Source organism: Aristolochia californica, unplaced genomic scaffold (assembly GCF_029961685.1).
Source record: "Aristolochia californica isolate CCGP_79_NKW_82.1479 unplaced genomic scaffold, dmAriCali1.0.hap1 SCAF_6, whole genome shotgun sequence".
In the NCBI taxonomy this organism is placed as follows: Eukaryota; Viridiplantae; Streptophyta; class Magnoliopsida; order Piperales; family Aristolochiaceae; genus Aristolochia; species Aristolochia californica.
In genome coordinates this window covers 6152319-6171930 of record NW_027182257.1, presented here as the reverse complement: position 1 = coordinate 6171930, position 19612 = coordinate 6152319, and the positions used below count along the sequence as shown (strand labels likewise).

At 34.8% G+C, this 19612-nt stretch overlaps 2 protein-coding genes across 2 annotated transcripts; both read left to right on the top strand.

The window, feature by feature from the left end:
• Positions 1-5409: 5409 nt before the first annotated feature.
• Positions 5410-6039, top strand: LOC137935213 (germin-like protein 9-3). The gene has a single exon (XM_068779906.1). The coding sequence runs from the start codon at positions 5410-5412 to the stop codon at positions 6037-6039; it is 630 nt and encodes a 209-aa protein (XP_068636007.1).
• Positions 6040-10412: 4373 nt separating this feature from the next.
• LOC137934865 (mediator of RNA polymerase II transcription subunit 31-like) lies at positions 10413-13785 on the top strand. The gene is made up of 7 exons (XM_068779419.1): positions 10413-10702; positions 11099-11186; positions 11379-11476; positions 12328-12424; positions 12554-12632; positions 12987-13249; positions 13360-13785. Exons 2-7 carry the CDS (start codon positions 11140-11142, stop codon positions 13364-13366), a joined length of 591 nt encoding a protein of 196 aa, XP_068635520.1. The 5' UTR covers positions 10413-10702; positions 11099-11139; the 3' UTR covers positions 13367-13785.
• Positions 13786-19612: the final 5827 nt, after the last annotated feature.

The window sequence follows — 19612 nt, the reverse complement described above, 5'->3', positions numbered from 1 at the left end:
TTTGGCGCCAAGGTCTTTGCGGTTAAGAAACAAAAAGAGATCGAGTGCTTCATCTCGACAACTCTATTAAGGGGGCAGACGGAAGGTGAAATAGAAAATGTAGAAGAGAGAAAGAACATGGAGTAGCAAAGACGTTTCTTTAGTCAAAGTACTAACTTTAAAGGAAGTACAATAGCTAATTTGGGATGAATAATAGAGAAGCTGGTAAAAATTAAAATATAAAAAAATATTAGAATTCTAAAAAGAAATCATAGCTGAGTCCTAAAAATCAATGTTCTGATACAATGTTGATTTTCAGGATTCCATGAATTTAGCACATGGAGAAAAAGGGAAGGAGAGAAAGAGAGGAACTCAAGCTCTTGGACAAATATGGAATATTTGTAGGTTTAGGCCCATCTTCCAACATTAGACAAATATGGAATGGTCCACATAGGACATTGTGAACCCGAATCGGTGCATAGCTTGACTAAACTTGCTAGCTCTGATATTGTGTTGATTTCTAGGGCTAACACAAATACAAAAGACCTCAAGTGAAGGAGAGAAGAGAGGAACTCAAGCTCTTGGGAGAGAAAAGAGAAGAAACCAAGGGAGTGAAAGAGGAGAAAAAGAGAGCTATAAAAACAAATTTGAGCAAAGAAGAAGAGGGTTGAATGCTTTACCACATGCCTTAAGGTTGTATTTATACTTGTGGGAAGGTGTTTATAATGACTACAATGCCCTTAGGGCTACATGTTTCATGTTGAAGAGAAGATATGAAAGAGCAAGGAAGGTCCACATACCAAGGATAAGGCCCACAGGCCCATACAATGATGGTAGGATGGTAAATAAAGAGTTCCTATAAGTGATGACATTGAAGTAATTAGGTTAAGTTCCAGGGGCATAATTATAATATTATAGTTTCATTAATCTATAAATTGAGCTTCAGTGGAAAGGTTAGGACAATAAGTCCATAACCACTTTCTTCCTCTTGTTTTCTCCCAATATGTTGTCACTTTTTTTCTCCATGAGATAAATCCATAGAGTCTTGTAAGAGCCTTCCATATCTTCTCTTCAACACTTCAAAAAGAAAAAACCATAAGAGGACATACACCAACTTGCACAATTACACTTTTATACCATCTCTATGGAAGTTCTCCTTATTTACTAGCCATGCCACCCTCACACTTGTGGACGTCTTTTAACAATTTCTCAGCTAAATTTGAAAAAGGTGTTAGGAATTAGATGCCCTAATTCTAAACTAACGAGAGCAATAATAATAATCGCATAAGAAGGAAAAACAAACACGAAAAAATAACAAGATTTATACATGTTCACATCAAGGTGAGACTATGTCCTGTCTTCCTCTGCTGCAGTAATCCACTATGAAGATGAAATAGTTTACAAGAGAAAATCGCACACACTTACATGTAGTTTTTTTCTCTAACCTCTCTCAACTACAAATGATGATCTTACTTCGGGTGATAAAACCCTAACAACGGCGCCCCCAAATATAAAGAAAAAACTAGTGCAATCGGATTACAAGTATGAAATCCCCTAAGTGCCCTTAATGAAACAACAATCAATATACTGTGGACCTTTTGGGGGCTACCCTCCAACCTTCCAAGCCCCCACGACGATTTTACCACAAAGGTCGATCTACGTACAGACTCAGCATAAAGCGTTGATTAGGGTCCACAACTTAACAAAATGAGTCGACTCAATATTATATGAGTCAAGCACATATGCATGAAGAAACCAATCAAATTCAAAATTTCAATAATTGCCACTTCAAGAAGCAAAAGGAGTCGACCACACACTATAAGAGTCGACCACTAATGCAAGGGATGAAAAAATAATTTGAAAAAATCATTACAGATATTTCTACAAAAGAAAAATAGTCGAGCACATGCACATGGAGTTTGAGTATATGTGCATCCATTCAAACATAGAAGCAAAGAATCATGTCCAAAGAAGAAAAAATTCAAATTGGATCCATGTTGAATAGGGAAGGAGTCGACCCCATACAACAAGCAACAAGGAATAAGGTGTCGAACACGAGAAACAACAAGTTTAGAATTATTTGAGTCAACCCTTATAAGAAAGAGAAAAATATAGGAATCAGTTATATCAAGAGGATTCTACCCAAGTTGAAGATAAAGAACATGGAGGATTCGAACCCTACAAAAAAAGAGTCTCCTATAGGAAGCAAAAAATAAAGGATTCGAGTCAGACAAAATATTCAACCCTAAAAGAGTCGTTGGAGCAGAAAGGATTCAAACCCCGACAAAGGATTAGACTCCAAACTACATATTTGGAAATCAAAGACTTTTTAGAGGCCACGACTTTGGTTGTAGTTCTTCAATTTGTGAAAGTGACCTACCAAAATAATAAAAAACACAATTAAGATTTAATAAATATTTTTTTTAGTTTTTGGATTATTTTCACTAATTTTTTACAAGAGCCAAAAATATGCTTAATATTTCGTGACAATTAGTTTATTTTTAACTAAGATTTTGTCCCATAAATAGCAAGTCTATTCTAGCCTAAACAACAACTCCATAAACAGATTTTTCAAAGCTCCCTTGTCATTGTTTCTAAGTGCTTGGATTTTGAAATCTTACAATGGAGTCTCCAAGTTAAGATTTAGTCTCAAAGAGCTAAATATTCCTGTATTTATTTTTACATCTACTAAATACTTTTCAAAATGACAAAAGTTTTGATTATCCTTACTATTTGAACTATTCTTGTCCAAATTCAAAACTTCTATATATTTAGCATTATGTGAATTTACTTTGATATCTATTCTAGTGATGCTAATTATTTGATCGTTTCACCTAGAAACTTGGTATAACTATATTATTGCTCTTCAATTTGATATCTACTTATTAAGAGGCATCTATAAGCTTGATTGTAAATCAAGTAATCCTTGTTCTTAGGTCAATCATATTAGTTTGACTAGTTGTATTTTTTTAAATCCCTTTCGTGGTTTAAGTGCCTATACTTAAAGTTGCTAGCCATGATTTTCAAGGTGTTTGGGCAGGTGTTGTAATTGAACTAGAGCAAGGGCTCCTTGAGAGTGAAGTAACATTCTGAGCACACAAAGATACACACACAGACACACACAAGATTTTATTTAAAAACCAAGTATTTTCAAAGCCCAAGTACTTCTTCATAATTTTTACACAACATTCCCAATCAGGGTTAAGGGTGAGACTCTCCTATGCAAAAGTCAATTGACATAACCTTATACCCAAGAGCTAGGCTTGTCCCTCCTGCTCCTTTCTCATAAGTTCTGAAAGAGCTAGGTCACCCCTCACTTCTTTCTATGTCCCTACTAACCGAGTCAAGTTAGCCAAATCACTAATTGAATACACTAATTCGACCTAATCAATTGGGCTTTAACCAATTTGGAGAGGGACTAGGTCCACATTATAAGAAAAATGATTTTTTGTAAACAAATATTTCTACCTGTGGATTTCAATTTGTTGGTGAAAATGCTTCTCTTAGAAAATTTCATAATTCCCTGGGAAAATCAAACCTTTTCCATCGAATTATAAATTGCGTAGCAAAGATGAATTTCTGCCAATGAATTTTAAAATTCCTCAAATAATTTTCCATTTGTTGAAAACACTTTTTCTGGTGAATTTAAATTTGCTAGGAAAAGTGAAAAGGTTTATGCTTACTAAAACAATTTTTTGGTACATTTAAAATTTTATTGGGAAAGTTCTATTTTTCAAAAAAAAATTAAATTAATTGGGAAAGGCACTGCTAGTTTAAAATAAATTTATAACATTTTTATCTTTGCTTTCTTACATCAAATTTTTTTATATAAATAGATTAAATATATATTTGATATAGTAAATTAATTCACTTATATTTATATTGTAAGAATTTTGATAAAATTTTAATTTGTTGTATATAAAATAAAAATAAAAATGAGAAAAGTAAATTAATAAATAAGATACACATACATTGATTTTATATCAACATAATTACAAGAAAAATTACCAAATTTGATCTCTAAAGTAAACATAATTAATTGGTGGTAGAATTATAAAATTTATTACCAAGTTAAAAATTATGTAACTTGGAAAATGTATAAATTTATTGAAATTGAAATGAAATAATATGTATAAATTAAAATTTTAAAATTAAAATATAATTTAAAAAATAATTATCATTTACATTATTGAATTGAATAATTTATTCTATTAATATGAATTTACTAAACTTTATTTAGTTAACACTTGTTTTAGAATAAACTTTGTTAACTGCCATTAAGTTCAATTAACTAATATCTATGGTAAACAATATTAACTACTAGTTTTTTGAATAAATTTAGTTGAAATGAAATTAAAATTTAATTGATAATAATGATTTTTTTTAATTTAATATCATTTATAAATACATTACTCATAAAGTATGTTATAGACAACAATAGTAAATATTATATGTATAAATCTTCTATGGTTAATACCATAGTAAAGAAAATTAATTATTATCTTTATTTAATAATCAATTTATTGTTATATCTTAGGTTTTAATTGACCCAATCATCTATGTCACTAAATTTCCAAATTCGCTAGCAAAGAATCGACAAGGAATTTTAAAATTTGCTGGTAGAGGTTTAAACTCTATGCTAACAAATTTCAAATTCGTTGGTAGAAATTCTACCAGTGGAAATACGCTAGTGAATTTTTCACAGGGAGAATTTATCCAAGTGATTTTTGGATTTCCTCAAGCGAAAATTTTGTAGGCAAAAGTCCATTTTCTTGTAGTGGATGTTGTACTCGGTTCTACCGATCAATTCGATCTCAGATTTATTACATGGATGTGTCATGAATGCAAAGGATATATCTTTAGTTCCTTCTTGTGAATTGTAATTATGGATGGCCTTAGATTTTCACATTCCCTACTATTTAGCCACATCAAACTGTACAAAACTAATCCAAGTGTGTTTTCCCTAACGTATATGCATTCCTTCTTAGACAACGTAAAGCACTTTCATTTTTAATGCATGGGTTTCTCAGCCGTGTCTGAGTATGAGACTAAATTATGACAATTCATGAATAAACGACCTTGATTTAGTCTTATGTTGAGACGCGAGGAAAAAGAAAAATCGCAGTTCGTAGCAGAGGCGATGACAATCTCAAGGTATACCTTCCTTTACAGTTGTAAATTGATAGACAAATCGCATTTCATCGCATACGCCATAACAAAAAAAGACGATCTTCCTTAGTAGCAATCGATTAGGCGACAATGAAATCGCATTTCTATCGATTTTTTATTTTGTTTTGTCAAAGCCGGCCGGCCAAATGATGAGCCGGAATGTTTCTTCTATATATTCTGCATACACAGGTGTTTGAGCAGGATTAAGAGTTTATTACTCAACTCTCTTTGCTTCCATCCCCAGCTTCACTGACAGACACAATGGAAAGGAGGACCTGCAATCTCTGCCCGCTTCTTTTGGCAGCCACGTTCATGGCAACCTCAGTTGTTGTGCATGCCGGTGACCCTGACATTCTCTCGGATTTCCTCGTCCCTCCTTCGCTCAACCCGGCCGATATAACCAGGAGCTTCTTTACTTTCACCGGGTTCAGAAATCTCAGGAAAGCTAATTTGACGGGAAAAGCTACAGTCCTTATAACCAAAGCAACCAAAAAGGAGTTCCCAGCTCTTGATGGGCAGGGTGTCTCAGTGGCTACTCTACTCTACCCTCCTGCTGGCATCAATCCTCCCCACAGTCATCCCAGAGCGTCTGAGCTTTTAATGGTGTTGCAAGGTACTCTGGAAGTCGGGCTCATCGACTCCTCAAACAAGCTCTTCGTGCAAACCCTTCGAGCTCCCGATCTCTTCATCTTCCCCAAGGGCCTTGTTCATTACCAGCTGAACACCGACGGTGAGAACCCTGCGTTAGCAATTGGCATGTTCGGAGGTGCGAGTGCTGGGACAATATCTTTGCCTACTAATCTCTTTGGAAGTGGAATAGACGCTGAGGTGTTGGCAAAAGCGTTTAAGACCGACAAGAAAACCATTTCAAAGATCGTTGCGGCAAACTAGATCCCACTGGGAAGGAACATTTTCATGGCCGGTGTCTATTCGTCGTCATTTCATTCCGTTTGAACGTTTTATCTTGTTTGGTGTATGCACCATTCCTGTGATGTAATAATTGGTTCAAAGATCTTTCCGTCTCTCGGCATAAAAGCCTTGTTTTGTTTTGGTTTATTCTTTTTGCGTTGAAAACTTAGAGACTATTGGTGGTAAGCCGTTATTCTCGACTGTTCATATGAGTCTAAATCATCTGCAAAACTTATTGGATAATGGTGACGACATGACAGAAAGCCATTTTTAGATTACATATCCTGTCGTTGTGCGGATTTTTCTTTTGTGCAGAACTGGAAAATAGATCAGATTTACCTAGAAAAAACATTTGATCGGGAGAGTTGGGATTACATGTTAGAAAATTATAATTTTAAATTCTAATCTAGAATTTACATCATGCTAGGATATTAGGATTCGGGTCACCTATTGTTGTGGAATTTAGCGGTAATCGATACGAACGAATAATTGGTTTTGTGATCTTCCTCAATTAAATTTCCGTATTCCTCAATGGAACCTTCGTTTCTCTTCTGGATGGGGAAAAGGGAAATTGTGTGTGATTTAGTCTCTTGGGGACCATAACCATAATATGTCTTCTTATATAAGGTTCCCATAATTCCTTATGGTATCTACTCAATTAGGCCATATTCATGGCCCATATTCTTTAATGGGTTTAACAAAATTAGATCACTTAATTTTAGCCAATTCCATTAAATAGTTAATATAATTGAATAATAAATATGTTGCCCAAATTAGAATAGGAAACATAGTTTCCTAACAATCTCCCATTTGGGTTACATATCATTCTTGAAACAATTATATCACAAATTCTTTAGGTGCACATCTGTATACTATCAATAATGGTACCATCTTATATATTAATAATGGAACCACTGCGATTTTCATCATAATACAGTCGTGACTAAACCACGATGATCACCATACTAATACCCTCAATGACATAGATCAAATATGGATGAGTATCATAGAAATTACATGCAATGTAATCTCGAATATGCCTATTTCCAACTGGTCCTTTAGTCTTTAATGAGATCTTTCCAAAGTCCTTAATACAATCCAAACATTGCGCATAGAAAAACACAAGCAAGTTCAAAAATAGAATCATAAGCAATCAATTTTATTACGTAAAAAATTCGAATAACTCAATGTCTAAAGCAAACATATAGTACAAAAATGACTCCCCCTAAACCAAGGTATCTTAAAAAATAACGCCCATATGAGCAGTGTGCTCATGAATGACCTTAGGCATTAAGCCCTTGGTTAATGGGTCTGCTAGCATAGAGTCCATCCCTATATGTTCTATAAAAACCTGCCTATCCTGAACTCTCTCCTTAACAACTAGAAACTTAATGTCAATAAACTTCAACTTCGTTGAACTCCTGTTGTTGTTGCAATAAAGTACCGCCGAATTATTGTCACATTAAATCTTTAATGGCATGTCAATGCCATTTACCACTCGCAGCCTAGTCACAAACTTTTGCAACCATATTCCGTGTGTAGCCATCGTTGAAGAAGCTATGAGAGTCTGCTTAGTATACTTCCATGAGATACCTCCATCATCCAACATAAAGATGTAGTCTGATGTGGAGCGCTTGCTATCTTGGCATCCAGCAAATTCGGAGTCAGAGAACCCAATGATCTCTAAACTGTCTAATCTTCGATAAGTGAGCATGTAGTCTTTTGTTCTCCTCAAATAATGCATAACGCATTTGGCTGCTTTCCAATGTTGCATATCTGAATCACTCAAATATCTGCCCAATATTCCTACTATAAATGCTATGTCGGGACGAGTACAAACTTGAGCGTACATTAGACTCCCTACTACTGATGCATAAGGAATTTTCTGGATCTTTTCTTTCAAGATCATTATTAGGGCACTATTTGAGACTAAACTTGTCTCCTTTAGCGGCGGGTGTGTCTCCTGGTTTACTATCTTTCATGCCGAATCTGCTCAAAACCTTACCAATATAGCTCTTTTGCGATAACCTATGGATACCTTGAGAACAATCTTTAAGTATCTGTATACCTAATACAAAAGAGACATCACCAAAATCTTTCATCTTGAATTTCTTTGTCAGAAGTTTCTTGGTTTCGTGCAGTAAGCCTATATCGCTACTAGCGAGTAGAATGTCATCGACATATAATATCAGAAAGATATATTTACTCCTACTAGACTTATGATATACATAGTCATCAACTACATTCACCTCAAAACCATACAGGGTGATGACTTGATGGAACTCGTGATACCATTGAGGGGAAACCTGTTTGAGACCTTAAATGAATTTCTTCAATTTACAGACCATAGACTTTGGATCACCAGATAGAAAGTTTTCTGGTTGTACCATATAAATTGTTTCGTCAATGTCTCCATTGAGAAACACAGTTTTGACATCCATCTGATGTAGCTCTAAATCTAAGTGAGTCATTAATGCCATTATTGTTCTAAAAGAGTCTTTCGAAGATACCAGAGAGAAAGTCTCTTTATAGTCTATGTCTTTCCTTTGAGTAAAGCCTTTAGCAATTAGACGGGCCTTATATCTCTAGATATTGCCATTTGAATCCCTCTTGGTTTTAAATATCCATTTACAACCAATGGGCTTCGCACCTATAGGCAACTCGATGAGATCCCAAATGTCATTGTCATTCATAGACTTCATCTTATTCTTCTTGACATCAATCCACTTTTGAGAGTTAGAACTGCACAAAGCTTGACAGAATTTAATCGGGTCATCTTTTGTCAATCTGACACCATCCTCATGTTTTTGGAGAAATATGATATAATCATTTGGAACCACATTTCTCCTCTCCCTGGGGGATCTCCTTAATGACACTTCTTGAGGTTGTTGAGTTTGTTTTAAAGGCGGTGCTTGAAGAAGAATCTCATTGTTGTCTTGATCTCAAACAATGTCAGGATATCTTGTATTAAAGTTGTTTCAAGTTTTGTGTTTTTGTTACTTGGTTGTATATCTTTTGTATGGTTAGCTCCAAAAAAATGTGATCACCCGAAAAAAGTCATACTTGGTCAAGTTTATTTAGTATTACCATTATAGTCTCCCTTAGTTTTCCAAAAAAAAAAAAAAAGGTCACTTTGGAAGTTTGAGTGTTGCATAGTCACCTCCTTCCGGTTAAAGTTGTTTTCCTCAAGTATTTTGTCAATTTATCATCTTGTGTTTTTATCATTTCAAAGCAATGCCTAGACCCACTACCTAGAAAGTATAGGAGTGTCCCCAACATCCAAGTAGAGTCAAGTCTTTTATTATTTACCCAAAAGGTTGTGTTTGAGCTACCCTTAAAAAGTGAGTAGTCTCTTTTTTTAAGCCCTATAGTTGGGCTAGTTTTCCACCTTTAAAATTGAGCGGAGTGTGTTTGAGACTATGACCATTTTGACTGGTATATGGAGCTTTTTCATATAGCTAGGAGTGATTTTTTTTCCCATATTGTGTTATGTCCCAGTTGGGTCTTTGTGCCTTTATTATCCCCAACTTGAGGGGGAGAAATAGAAGAAGAAAATATAAGAAAAAAAATCTTGTTCCACATGTTATAATAATTTTTATGTGACCAAAATATTTAATAAAGTGAGAGCACAAAAGATGAAGTTTTTGTATCTATGAAAAATTTTTTGTGGCAAAGAAAATTGAAGACTAAAAATCTTGTTCATTGTAAGCTAAAGTTATAAACTCTAGTGTTGAAGAGAAGATAGGAAAACTTTTACATGTCTCTCACAGTAAGAAGTCTCTCAAAACCATAATTAATATAGTAGAGTCTAACAAGAATCTTACAAAAGGTGGTCTCACAGAAGAGTCTCAGTTTAAAAGTGTTTTAGTTATGTTAAATTATTTAATTATATTAAGACCTATCTTTAAGTATTAGTCTTTAGGTGTAATTGAAACAAGGGTACTTTAACTGTAATTGGATTATATTATTTTTCTCTATTATAAATAGGGGTTCATATACTCAGATTACAAGTTATTATCTTCGGATGAAGAAATGAACAAAGTAATCGGGTAGCTAGAGAATACTAAAAGTAGCATTAAATGGAACAGGTGAAAGGAAAAAATCCAGTTTTTCTGCATGTTGAGAGGTGAATGGTGAGTCCTTTTTTCTGCTAAGTTCACACTGATTATATCACTGGTTTCGCTTTAATCACCGTTACCCATAGGTGGTCCAGAAAGACACCATATACTGGGCCAGCTTCTGGCTTGTAGCTGAAAACTGGGTTATCTAACCCGGTTAAACTGGGTTCTCGGGTCTATCAACATTGACGACTACGATCAGCACTCAAAAAGAGTTGTCGTTTCTGTCAGACAGTAGGTTTAGAGAGGAGCTCCAACTTTTCACGTTCTCTCAGCAATCAAGAAACTCGATACCCTGTTAGTTACGAAAACCGCTCTGCCTTCGGACAGTCTGTGTGTGATTATCTCGTCTTCGACCACATCCATTCGCCAAACCCTAAAATTTGACTTCTTTGAACTCTAATACGCCTGAATCTTAAGGAGTCATCTTTTTTATTTTTTATTTGTCTCTTGCCACATGAGACTAGCCGCTGTCCGGCGGACAGACATTGAGCCACCTTTTCAGATCAAAAGACTAGAAGAATTGGGTACATATAAGGATTTTATCTATGTTATTTTCCTTTTATTTGCTGATTTAGCTATGATGCCTGGTTATTTTAGATTTTTTTTATCACGTAGGGTAACCTAGATGCGCTAATTTTTTATTGCTTTAATAACTTATGTAGCGGTCAGCATAAAATTTAGCAATTTTATTCATTTTATAGATTTGTTATTTTGATATTGGTGTTGGTGTTATTTATGTGCATTATTTGGGCCAGAGTAGTTCTGTGGCGCATGTATCTGTTGCTAGATTCATCCTTGCCGCGTGCATTTTTTCTCCGGATGAATTTGTGGTTGTTCAAAATTTATCTGAGCTTCAAAGCCTATCGGTGGACCTCTTCTTTCCTTCTGATGCCTTTTCATGTTTATTATTTTGCTCTCAGATAGTCGAAAGCTGGCGACACTGAGGGAAAGTTAGAGGGTGATGGATGCCAACAAAGGAAATGATGACGCAAGTCAATCTCCATCCATGCAAGTATCTCTACTTGGTTCTTTAAATTCACAATTTTGAATCTTTTAGTATTTTGATTGTGTTGTGGTGTATGGCTTCCAGATTTTGTGAAAGAGTTCCCACCAGCATCGTTTCAGTATCATTCTTCATGTTAAAGTATGTCCTCTGTAGGCAATTAATGTGACGTATTGTTGATTTGTCTATGGCTGCAGGCCTAAGAACATCTACAAGGACCCAGACGATGGCCGTCAGAGATTTTTGCTTGAACTGGAGTTTGTTCAGTGCCTTTCTAATCCAACGTACATCCACTGTAAGTTCAATATGACCGACTCACTTGTCTTCTTTTATTGCTTACTGTGGCTCAAACTAGCAAGGGAAATTGGTGGGAACCATTGATGGAGTGGAAATTTTACTTGATCCTTGACCCAAGTTGAGCCATTGATGAATGAAAAGAAATCTACCAATGACCTGATATTGTGAGACAGGTCTTAGGTCACAAACCAACAATCCAACTTTGATGACAACAACTTTAGATCTTCAGATATTGATGAAGTATTTTGAAGTTCTAGAAATTGGGTAATGTGTTTCTAGGATAAATTTTTTCTTATGATTAGACTGAATACTGCTGATTGTATCATAAGAAAATTTGAGATGCACTACTAGAACATGGGTAACTTCACATTGAGTTCAACCAGAATTATCTGGATGTACTGTTTGGTTGATTAATGAGCGAATTCATTGTCTGTAAGAAGAGCTGCTAGATTAGTAGTACATCTTGTTGCAAAACACATTGGGGGAATGATGGGTTACCAGAAAGAATGTTCAATGGACTTGTATCTACAGAAAGGTTGTGCTACTGCAGAATGAAATATGTTAAGGTGCCTGCCTTTACTTTGTGCTCATCATTATTTAATGTCTGATGTAATATTGCTCAGTAATATCTCAAGATGCTGATGCTGCATACATTTTTAATATCTTCATTTCTCTATGCATTTCTTTTCCACATTTTAACCAGGAGAAAAAGACTCTGTGGAGTTGTTTTTGCTCCATATATTGATTTTTCATTTGACTGTCAAGTGTCTTTTGTCCTACAATAATCAACTTAGGTTCATATTTGTTGTGTTGTTTTTTTTACTTATTGTTCCTTTTTGTTCTTTCCAGATTTGGCTCAGAACCGTTATTTTGAAGATGAAGCTTTCATTGGTTACTTGAAATACCTTCAATACTGGCAGCAACCTGAATACATAAAATTCATAATGTAAGCTATTTCTGAAACAGTGATTGTTATACTGCAGATTTTGGTCTGCAGAGATGTATCGATATTTATGTTTCCTGTTATTAAGATTTTCTGTTTGTTTTAGACTTCTTTTACCATGCTGTATTGCAGGTATCCACATTGCTTATTCTTTCTTGAACTTCTCCAAAATGCAAATTTTCGCAATGCGATGGCACATCCAGGCAGCAAGGTCAGACTTTGAAACTTGTTCTTGAACCCATGTTTCTTCAACCTGGAGTCAAGGTACTGACCCGGGCACCTGAAAACAAAGGTCAGGTTGCCCGATTCGGTTCGGGTAGTCACGAATCCAGTAACAGGACTTGGTGTGAGTAAGGGACTCCCCAATTGAAGGGGTGAGTCCAACCCCCACCTGATCTGCCTCCTCTGGAATCTCAGTTTACTCATGCTTGCACCTTGATTTATAATGTTCGAGGTTCACTCAATTTGTGTATATGTCATTTCTGTTGCTTGCTATTATATTTTGGATTGTTATGTCTTGGTTCTCAATGGAAATAAATTTTTGTGTTTTTTTTTGTATGCCTAGGAGTTGGCCCATCGTCAACAGTTTTTCTTTTGGAAGAACTACAGGAATAACCGTTTGAAGCACATCCTACCACGTCCGCTTCCTGAGCCCATTTCTGCTCCCCCAGTTCCAGTGGTACCTCCTGCACCGGTGCCGGCTACAACTCCTCCACTTCCTGCAGCTGCACCTCCAGTGCATTCTCCAATGCAGTATGGTGCACCACCTGGTTCCTCTCTTCCAAAGTCTGACATGAGAATGGCCAGTGGAGATCGAAGAAAAAGAAAGTAATTATCTTTTTCTTTTTTAATCCTTTTAAAATATGCTTGATATTTCAGGAAACAAGTGGAAGTCTGGTGGGGCCATATCATAACTAACATTTTGTACATGGATGCAGCTGGTAATATTTCCCATCTTTTTCATATTTAACTGGTTTTGCGGTGGTAACCCTACATGAGCAGCAACACTTAAAAACTGCATGAGCTGACCACCACAATGTTGGGACCGAATATTCAGTTGTTTACCTTATTTTCTTTGTTGGAAGGCAGAGATAAGAGTAATGCTTCTTCTGAGACCTCTCTTACAAGAGCAACCAATTGGTTTGTTCTATGAGCAGAGTGGCAACTGATTGAGCCCCTTATGTTTGTGTAATTTTCTTTTTCTATGGTACTCACCAACAGCCACATTTTACATTTGAATGTGATTGTTTACAAGCAATGCCTGAGCCTGTTTTCTGTCTACTTTGTAACATGCAAAATGTTACTCTTGCTTAATCATGTCCAGAGATCACGTATCCACGTTTTGGCCAGAGATAATTAATCGGTTTGTTCCTTGGGCAGATTTGTTGCGTCTGAGCTCCTTGTATTTTGTGCTATTTTCTTTTATTTGGTATGCACCAAAAGCCACATTTTACCGAGTGTTTGCGGCCCCAAACTTTGATCTTGTAAAGCATATCGTCAATTCACATTTTTATCTTGTACATGATCCACACGATCAGGGAGGATCATGATCTCTAAGGATAAATCATGACATGTCGTTATCTACATCGTCTACATTATCTCCATACATGATCTCCAAGATAAACAAAAGTCTCTACCCCGACCCAGGTGTTCTACCCTTATCTATGATTATTTTAGCTTATATTTTGAGCTGGAACTTGTATTCTCTAATTGATAAACTATTTGTAAATAGTCCTGCAAGAATTTCTAAGATTAAATGTGTCAAAACCTCTTATTCCATTGAGCTGTATTTGTTGAGCTAAGAACTGGTATTTTCAAATCTTTGATTGTTCTTTCTTCATTTTCTAGTGAACTTGAGTTATTTGACTTTTATATATTCAACAAATCTTTATCAAGTTTATATTTGCAAATCTACTATTGCATAGTGTTGTTTTTGAGTTTCATTGTTGTATTTGCCTATTCAAGAGGCATTTAGTGAGTTTGAGATTGTAAAAGCAAGTCTACCTTATTATTTGTATCAGATGAGCTTTATGCAAAACCCTTGGCTACATACCCAAATTATTTGTAAGGCCTTTGTTAACGAGGCTGGATGTAGCTGTCTGTGGTATTTGGGTTTTGTACCCAATTGGTACTAGGCTTTATGTAGCCTAGAGCTCAAGCTAAAAGGCCTTTGTGGCAGAGTTGTGTGGTTGCTGGAGTGGGGTCATGTACCTAGTCTTAAGCTTAGCCTAAGGCCTTTGTGGCTAAGTGCTGCTATAAAAGTTTGTGTAGCCTTTAAGTCTCTAGGCTTGTGTAACCCCTTTGGGGGAATTCATGTAACACAAGCCATTTGATTTGCAAGTGTTTTTTTGCTTTTTACTCAGTAGATTGAACTCCAAGGTGTGGAGACACCTTGAGAGTGGATTAGCAACCTGAATTTAAGTTGTAAACTAATAAAAAAACTATAATAATAATTGTGACTGTTTGATTGAGTATGTGCTTGTACGATTAGTTTGGGGTATATTTCTTGTTGAAAAATCCCGTTGGACTAAATCCATCCCACCCCCAACAAGAGGTTCAGTTAAAACTTTGGTTAGTATTGAAAGTTGATATGAGTAATTTGACACGGAAGCTGTGGTTTAAAGGTCAAAGAAATGTAATAAACAAACGCCAAGTCCTGACTCTAGTCCAATCTGATACTAAACCTATTGTGGATGGTAGAATATAATATTATAATATTATAATATTATTATAATATTATTATATACATTTTTATTCTATTAAGTTGTTTTTAAAATAAAATTTATAAACATTTTTATAATAATAAATATACATTACTTTATATTTATCATTAGTTTATTTTATCTTATTATTAGTATAACTTCAATTGTTCATCCTTGTGTAAAAAGATTTTATGTGTCAATTGCATTATTTTAACTAGTATAGAAACCAAATCTTGTTCTTGGCTTGGCTTGGCTTGTACATACTTTATCTTAGTAAAAAGGGGTTCAAATCCGATTCAGTTCATTGGAAATTTATTGCATAGGACCTAAACATAAGAGGGTATGACCCAAATTCGAACCTACTTCCTACATTCTTATACAAAGGAGAAGGCAATGGATCCCTCTACTCCCCTCCCCCTCCCCTTACCCCTTTCACACACAGAAAATTTCTCCAATGTGTATAACCTAGTCGACTCATATGGGGCAATCAGTTTGACAGTCGAACTAGCTGAATTTATGGAAAAGAGTATATTTCATTGACAATTGTAATTGAATAGTAAAGAAGAAGAAATCGAGATGTAGTTGAGAGTAGAGAGAACCTACCCAATCTATATTTACAAATTTTTCAACCATATAATCTCAAGACTCTTATACAGTAATGCTTGCCTTGGATTTTTTTTCAAATACCTCAATATCCTTTCAAGAGTTTGCAAATGAAAGTGTTGAGGTTTATGCATGAATTGGAAGATAGCACTCATAACCAAAGAAATGCATGGTCTAGTAACTATCAAAAAATCAACTTACAAATCAGCTTTGGCGACTTCCCAACATCAACCTTATTTTCAGATTTCACACACAATTTGGCATTCAAGATCCGTAGGAGTTAAGAAGCTTACAACCAAGCATTCATATTTCTTCAAGTAAGTCTAACACATACTTCCTTAGAGGTTGTTGAATTTGTGAAAAATAGTATACTTCATTAACTTGTTTAATCAGAGCACATGAATCTCTATTTATAATAAAGGAAGGTAGTAGAGTCTAATTACAATTAAACTACCTCTGTCCCAATTACACCGAAACTCTAACACTTAAAGATGAGTTCCAACATAATTAAATAACCTAATATAAATACAAGACTAACATGACTAAAACACGTTTAAATAGAGACTCTTTTGTGAGATTTTGTTCCATAATAATTGTGGCTTTGTAGGACTTCTTGTGTAAGACTCATAATGCCACCTCATGTGATGATGGTGGGTCGCACTTGCTCGTGTGATGATAGTGGATCCATATCTTATGGGCTTGGGCCCATTTTCCAACACACTTGAAAATGTGGCCCTTTCTTTGTCATGTGGGTTTGAGCCCATCTTCCAACACTCCCCCTCAAGCTGGGGGTGAGAGAACATCATGAATTCCCAGCTTACTGCAAATGATGTATATGATCTTCTCGTATAAAATGGTTGTCATCTATATCTTCCAACAGAGGTAAACCAATTCAATGTTGAGATTATAACACCTCAAATCCAAGAATCTAATATTTTTAGCTTGAAAAACTTTGGACAAACCTTCCTTTACTTGGTGAATACCACTTTGATCACTCCCAATGAGAATAATTTAGTCCACATAAATAGCCAAAAGAATAACACCATTATTAGCATGTCTAACAAACATAGAATGATCTATTTCACACCTCTTAAAACCAAAGCCACACACGACTTTACTAAATTTGTCAAACCATGCCCAAGGAGATAGCTTAAGGCCATAAATTGATTTGTTAAGTCTACACACCTTCTCCCCCTCAACCACAAAACCAAGTGGTTGAAACATGTAAACCTCTTTATGGAGATCACTATTAATGAAGACATTCTTCACATCTAGTTAACGAAGAAACCAACAAGAATTTGTAGCAAGAGAGAAAAAGGAGTCTTTTAGAGTTAAGTTTGACAATCGGAGAAAATGTTTCTTCATAGTCAATGCCATATGTTTAAGTAAACCCTTTAGCAATTAACCAAGCTTTCAGTCGAGCAACAAACCCATCTGGATTGTGCTTTACTGTAAACTCCAATAAAAAACCCATAACATTTTTACCAAGTGGTAATGAAGTTGTTGAAGTTTTGAAAACAGAAATAGTTTATTGACTTGTTTAATTCGAGTATATTGGGACTCTATTTATAATAGAGGAAAAACATAAATCATAATGAAATTAAACTATCCAAGTCCTAGTTACACCCAAAATAGAATTCCTAATCATAATCAAAGTAAACTATTGCTTAAAGATAAATCCTATAACAATTAACCAACAAAATAGAAATCTAGAAATACTAAACTTTCCTCTTCCATGAGACACATTTCCATCAGAGTCATGCAACTCTTTCATATTTATTTTTCAACACTCCCCCTCAAGCTAGAGTTTGTAACTTCTTCTAGCAAAAACAAAAAAAAAAACAAAAAAAATCTTGGTATTCGTTGGAAGATGGGCCCAAGCCCACACGACCAAGGAAGACCCACATATCCAAGTGTGTTGGAAGATGGGCCCAAACCCATAAGATATGGACCCACCATGATCACACAAGTTGGTGGGACTCACCATGATCATGTTAGGTGGCATTATGAGTCTTACACAATAAGAAGCCTTACACAAGAAGAAGTCTTACAAAGCCACAATTATTATGGAAGGAAGTTTCACAGAAGAGTTTCAGTTTAAAGGTGTTTTATTCATGTTAGTCTTCTATTTATATTGGGTTATTTAATTATGCTAGGACTTATCTTTAAGTGTTAGAGTTTGGGTGTAACTGAGACAAAAATAGTTTAATTGTAATTGGACTCTATTACCTTCCTCTGTTATAAATAGAGGTTCATGTACTCTGATTACAATAATTCAATGAAATATTTCTCTTTTCCATAAATTCAACAGTCTTCAATCTTCATTATCGATTTTTTTTTGTCATAGATGTCAATTCTTCATCTTATATTCTCTCACTTGCTTGGATATTTTGTCACATAAAAAATTACCACAACATGTAGAATAAAATACATCTTTCTCCTACTTCTTCTTCTACTTTCTCCCCACAAGTTGGGAAAAAAAAGACATAAAAACCAACTTTTACAAAACAAATATGGGAAAATTTTACCCTGAACTAAATGACAAGACTCCATTCACCAGTAAAAAATGGTTTAAGTATGAAAAGAAAAGACTTTAATTGATTTCAATAGCAGAAAAATGGCTCGTTTTAGGGCACAAAAAAATAGACTACTCACTTTTAGAGGTAGTTCAAACAAAAATCACCTCGTTAATGAAGAATAATAGACTTAACTTAAGCTAGATGTTAGATGCACTTTTGTTTTTTACATGCAGTGAGCCTATAAGCATCAACTCTAAAGTGATGAAAATAAAAGATGTTAAAAGGAAGAAGTACTAGAGAAACACAAACACAATAGCAGTCATAATTCAAACATAAGAAGACGACAATGCAACATTGATACTTCCAGAAAGGAGGCCATCATTAAATCAATAGATTATTGAGAGTGTCTTGACACAAACAAATGGATAAAACAACTTAGAAGAGCATTTCTATCATGCTTTTTGAAATTTCCTTAAAAGATTGAAGTAACATTAGGTAAGAGCAAAAGGTAAACTACAATTGACCCAAACAAATAGAAAGTTTTGGGGGAAGCTCAAGGACACATAAGGGTAGTAAGGGAGTTAAATAAGAGAACTTGCTTAGCCTAAGAGGTAGTGGCAGCAATTTAATAAAATAATATTTAAAATTCCACCAAAAATGTGAGAAATAGGCCTTCTTCTCCCTTGTTTCTCTTTTGAAACAACCTCAAACCCTAATTTCGGTTTCATGAGTGAGACAAGTTAGTTTTATGTAATTTTTTTTTTTTGTCAAAGATGAAATTTCAAAGGAGTTTTTGTCCATACAAGAGTGAATTTACAGGATACAAAAACGAAGATAATGATTGGAGATAAAAAAAGAAAGAAAAAAAAGAAACTTTGGCATGGTATATTGTACATGCAAAGCATGATTTAGATAGATAAGAAAGGACTATGATGTCCATGCTTGTAAATTGATGAGGCATGTAATTAAAAAACAAACTTTAGAGCCTAAAAATTATGTACTCAAAGGAAAAACAACCTAGATTAAAACACAAAGACTTACCTTTAAGAAAGAAGCTTAAAATTCTAATTCATGCAAGCTACATATTTCTAGCATAACCTTTGAGTCTTATGACATAGATATCTCTCGCTAAGAACATTGGATTGAGAAACAATTTATTGGGTTAGAAACAAAACTCACATATGTTTCTTAGAGATATAATTCTCTATATAAAGTATCGTTATTGATGGCATAAAATTCCTTGATAAATAAAACGTTCTATTGCAACTCAAACCTTTCCTGCTACATGACTTTTCCTGTTTCATATGTCAATTTCTCTTTGTAAAAACTCTCATTGACAAAATTGGTTTTAAGTTGGAAAATAGACT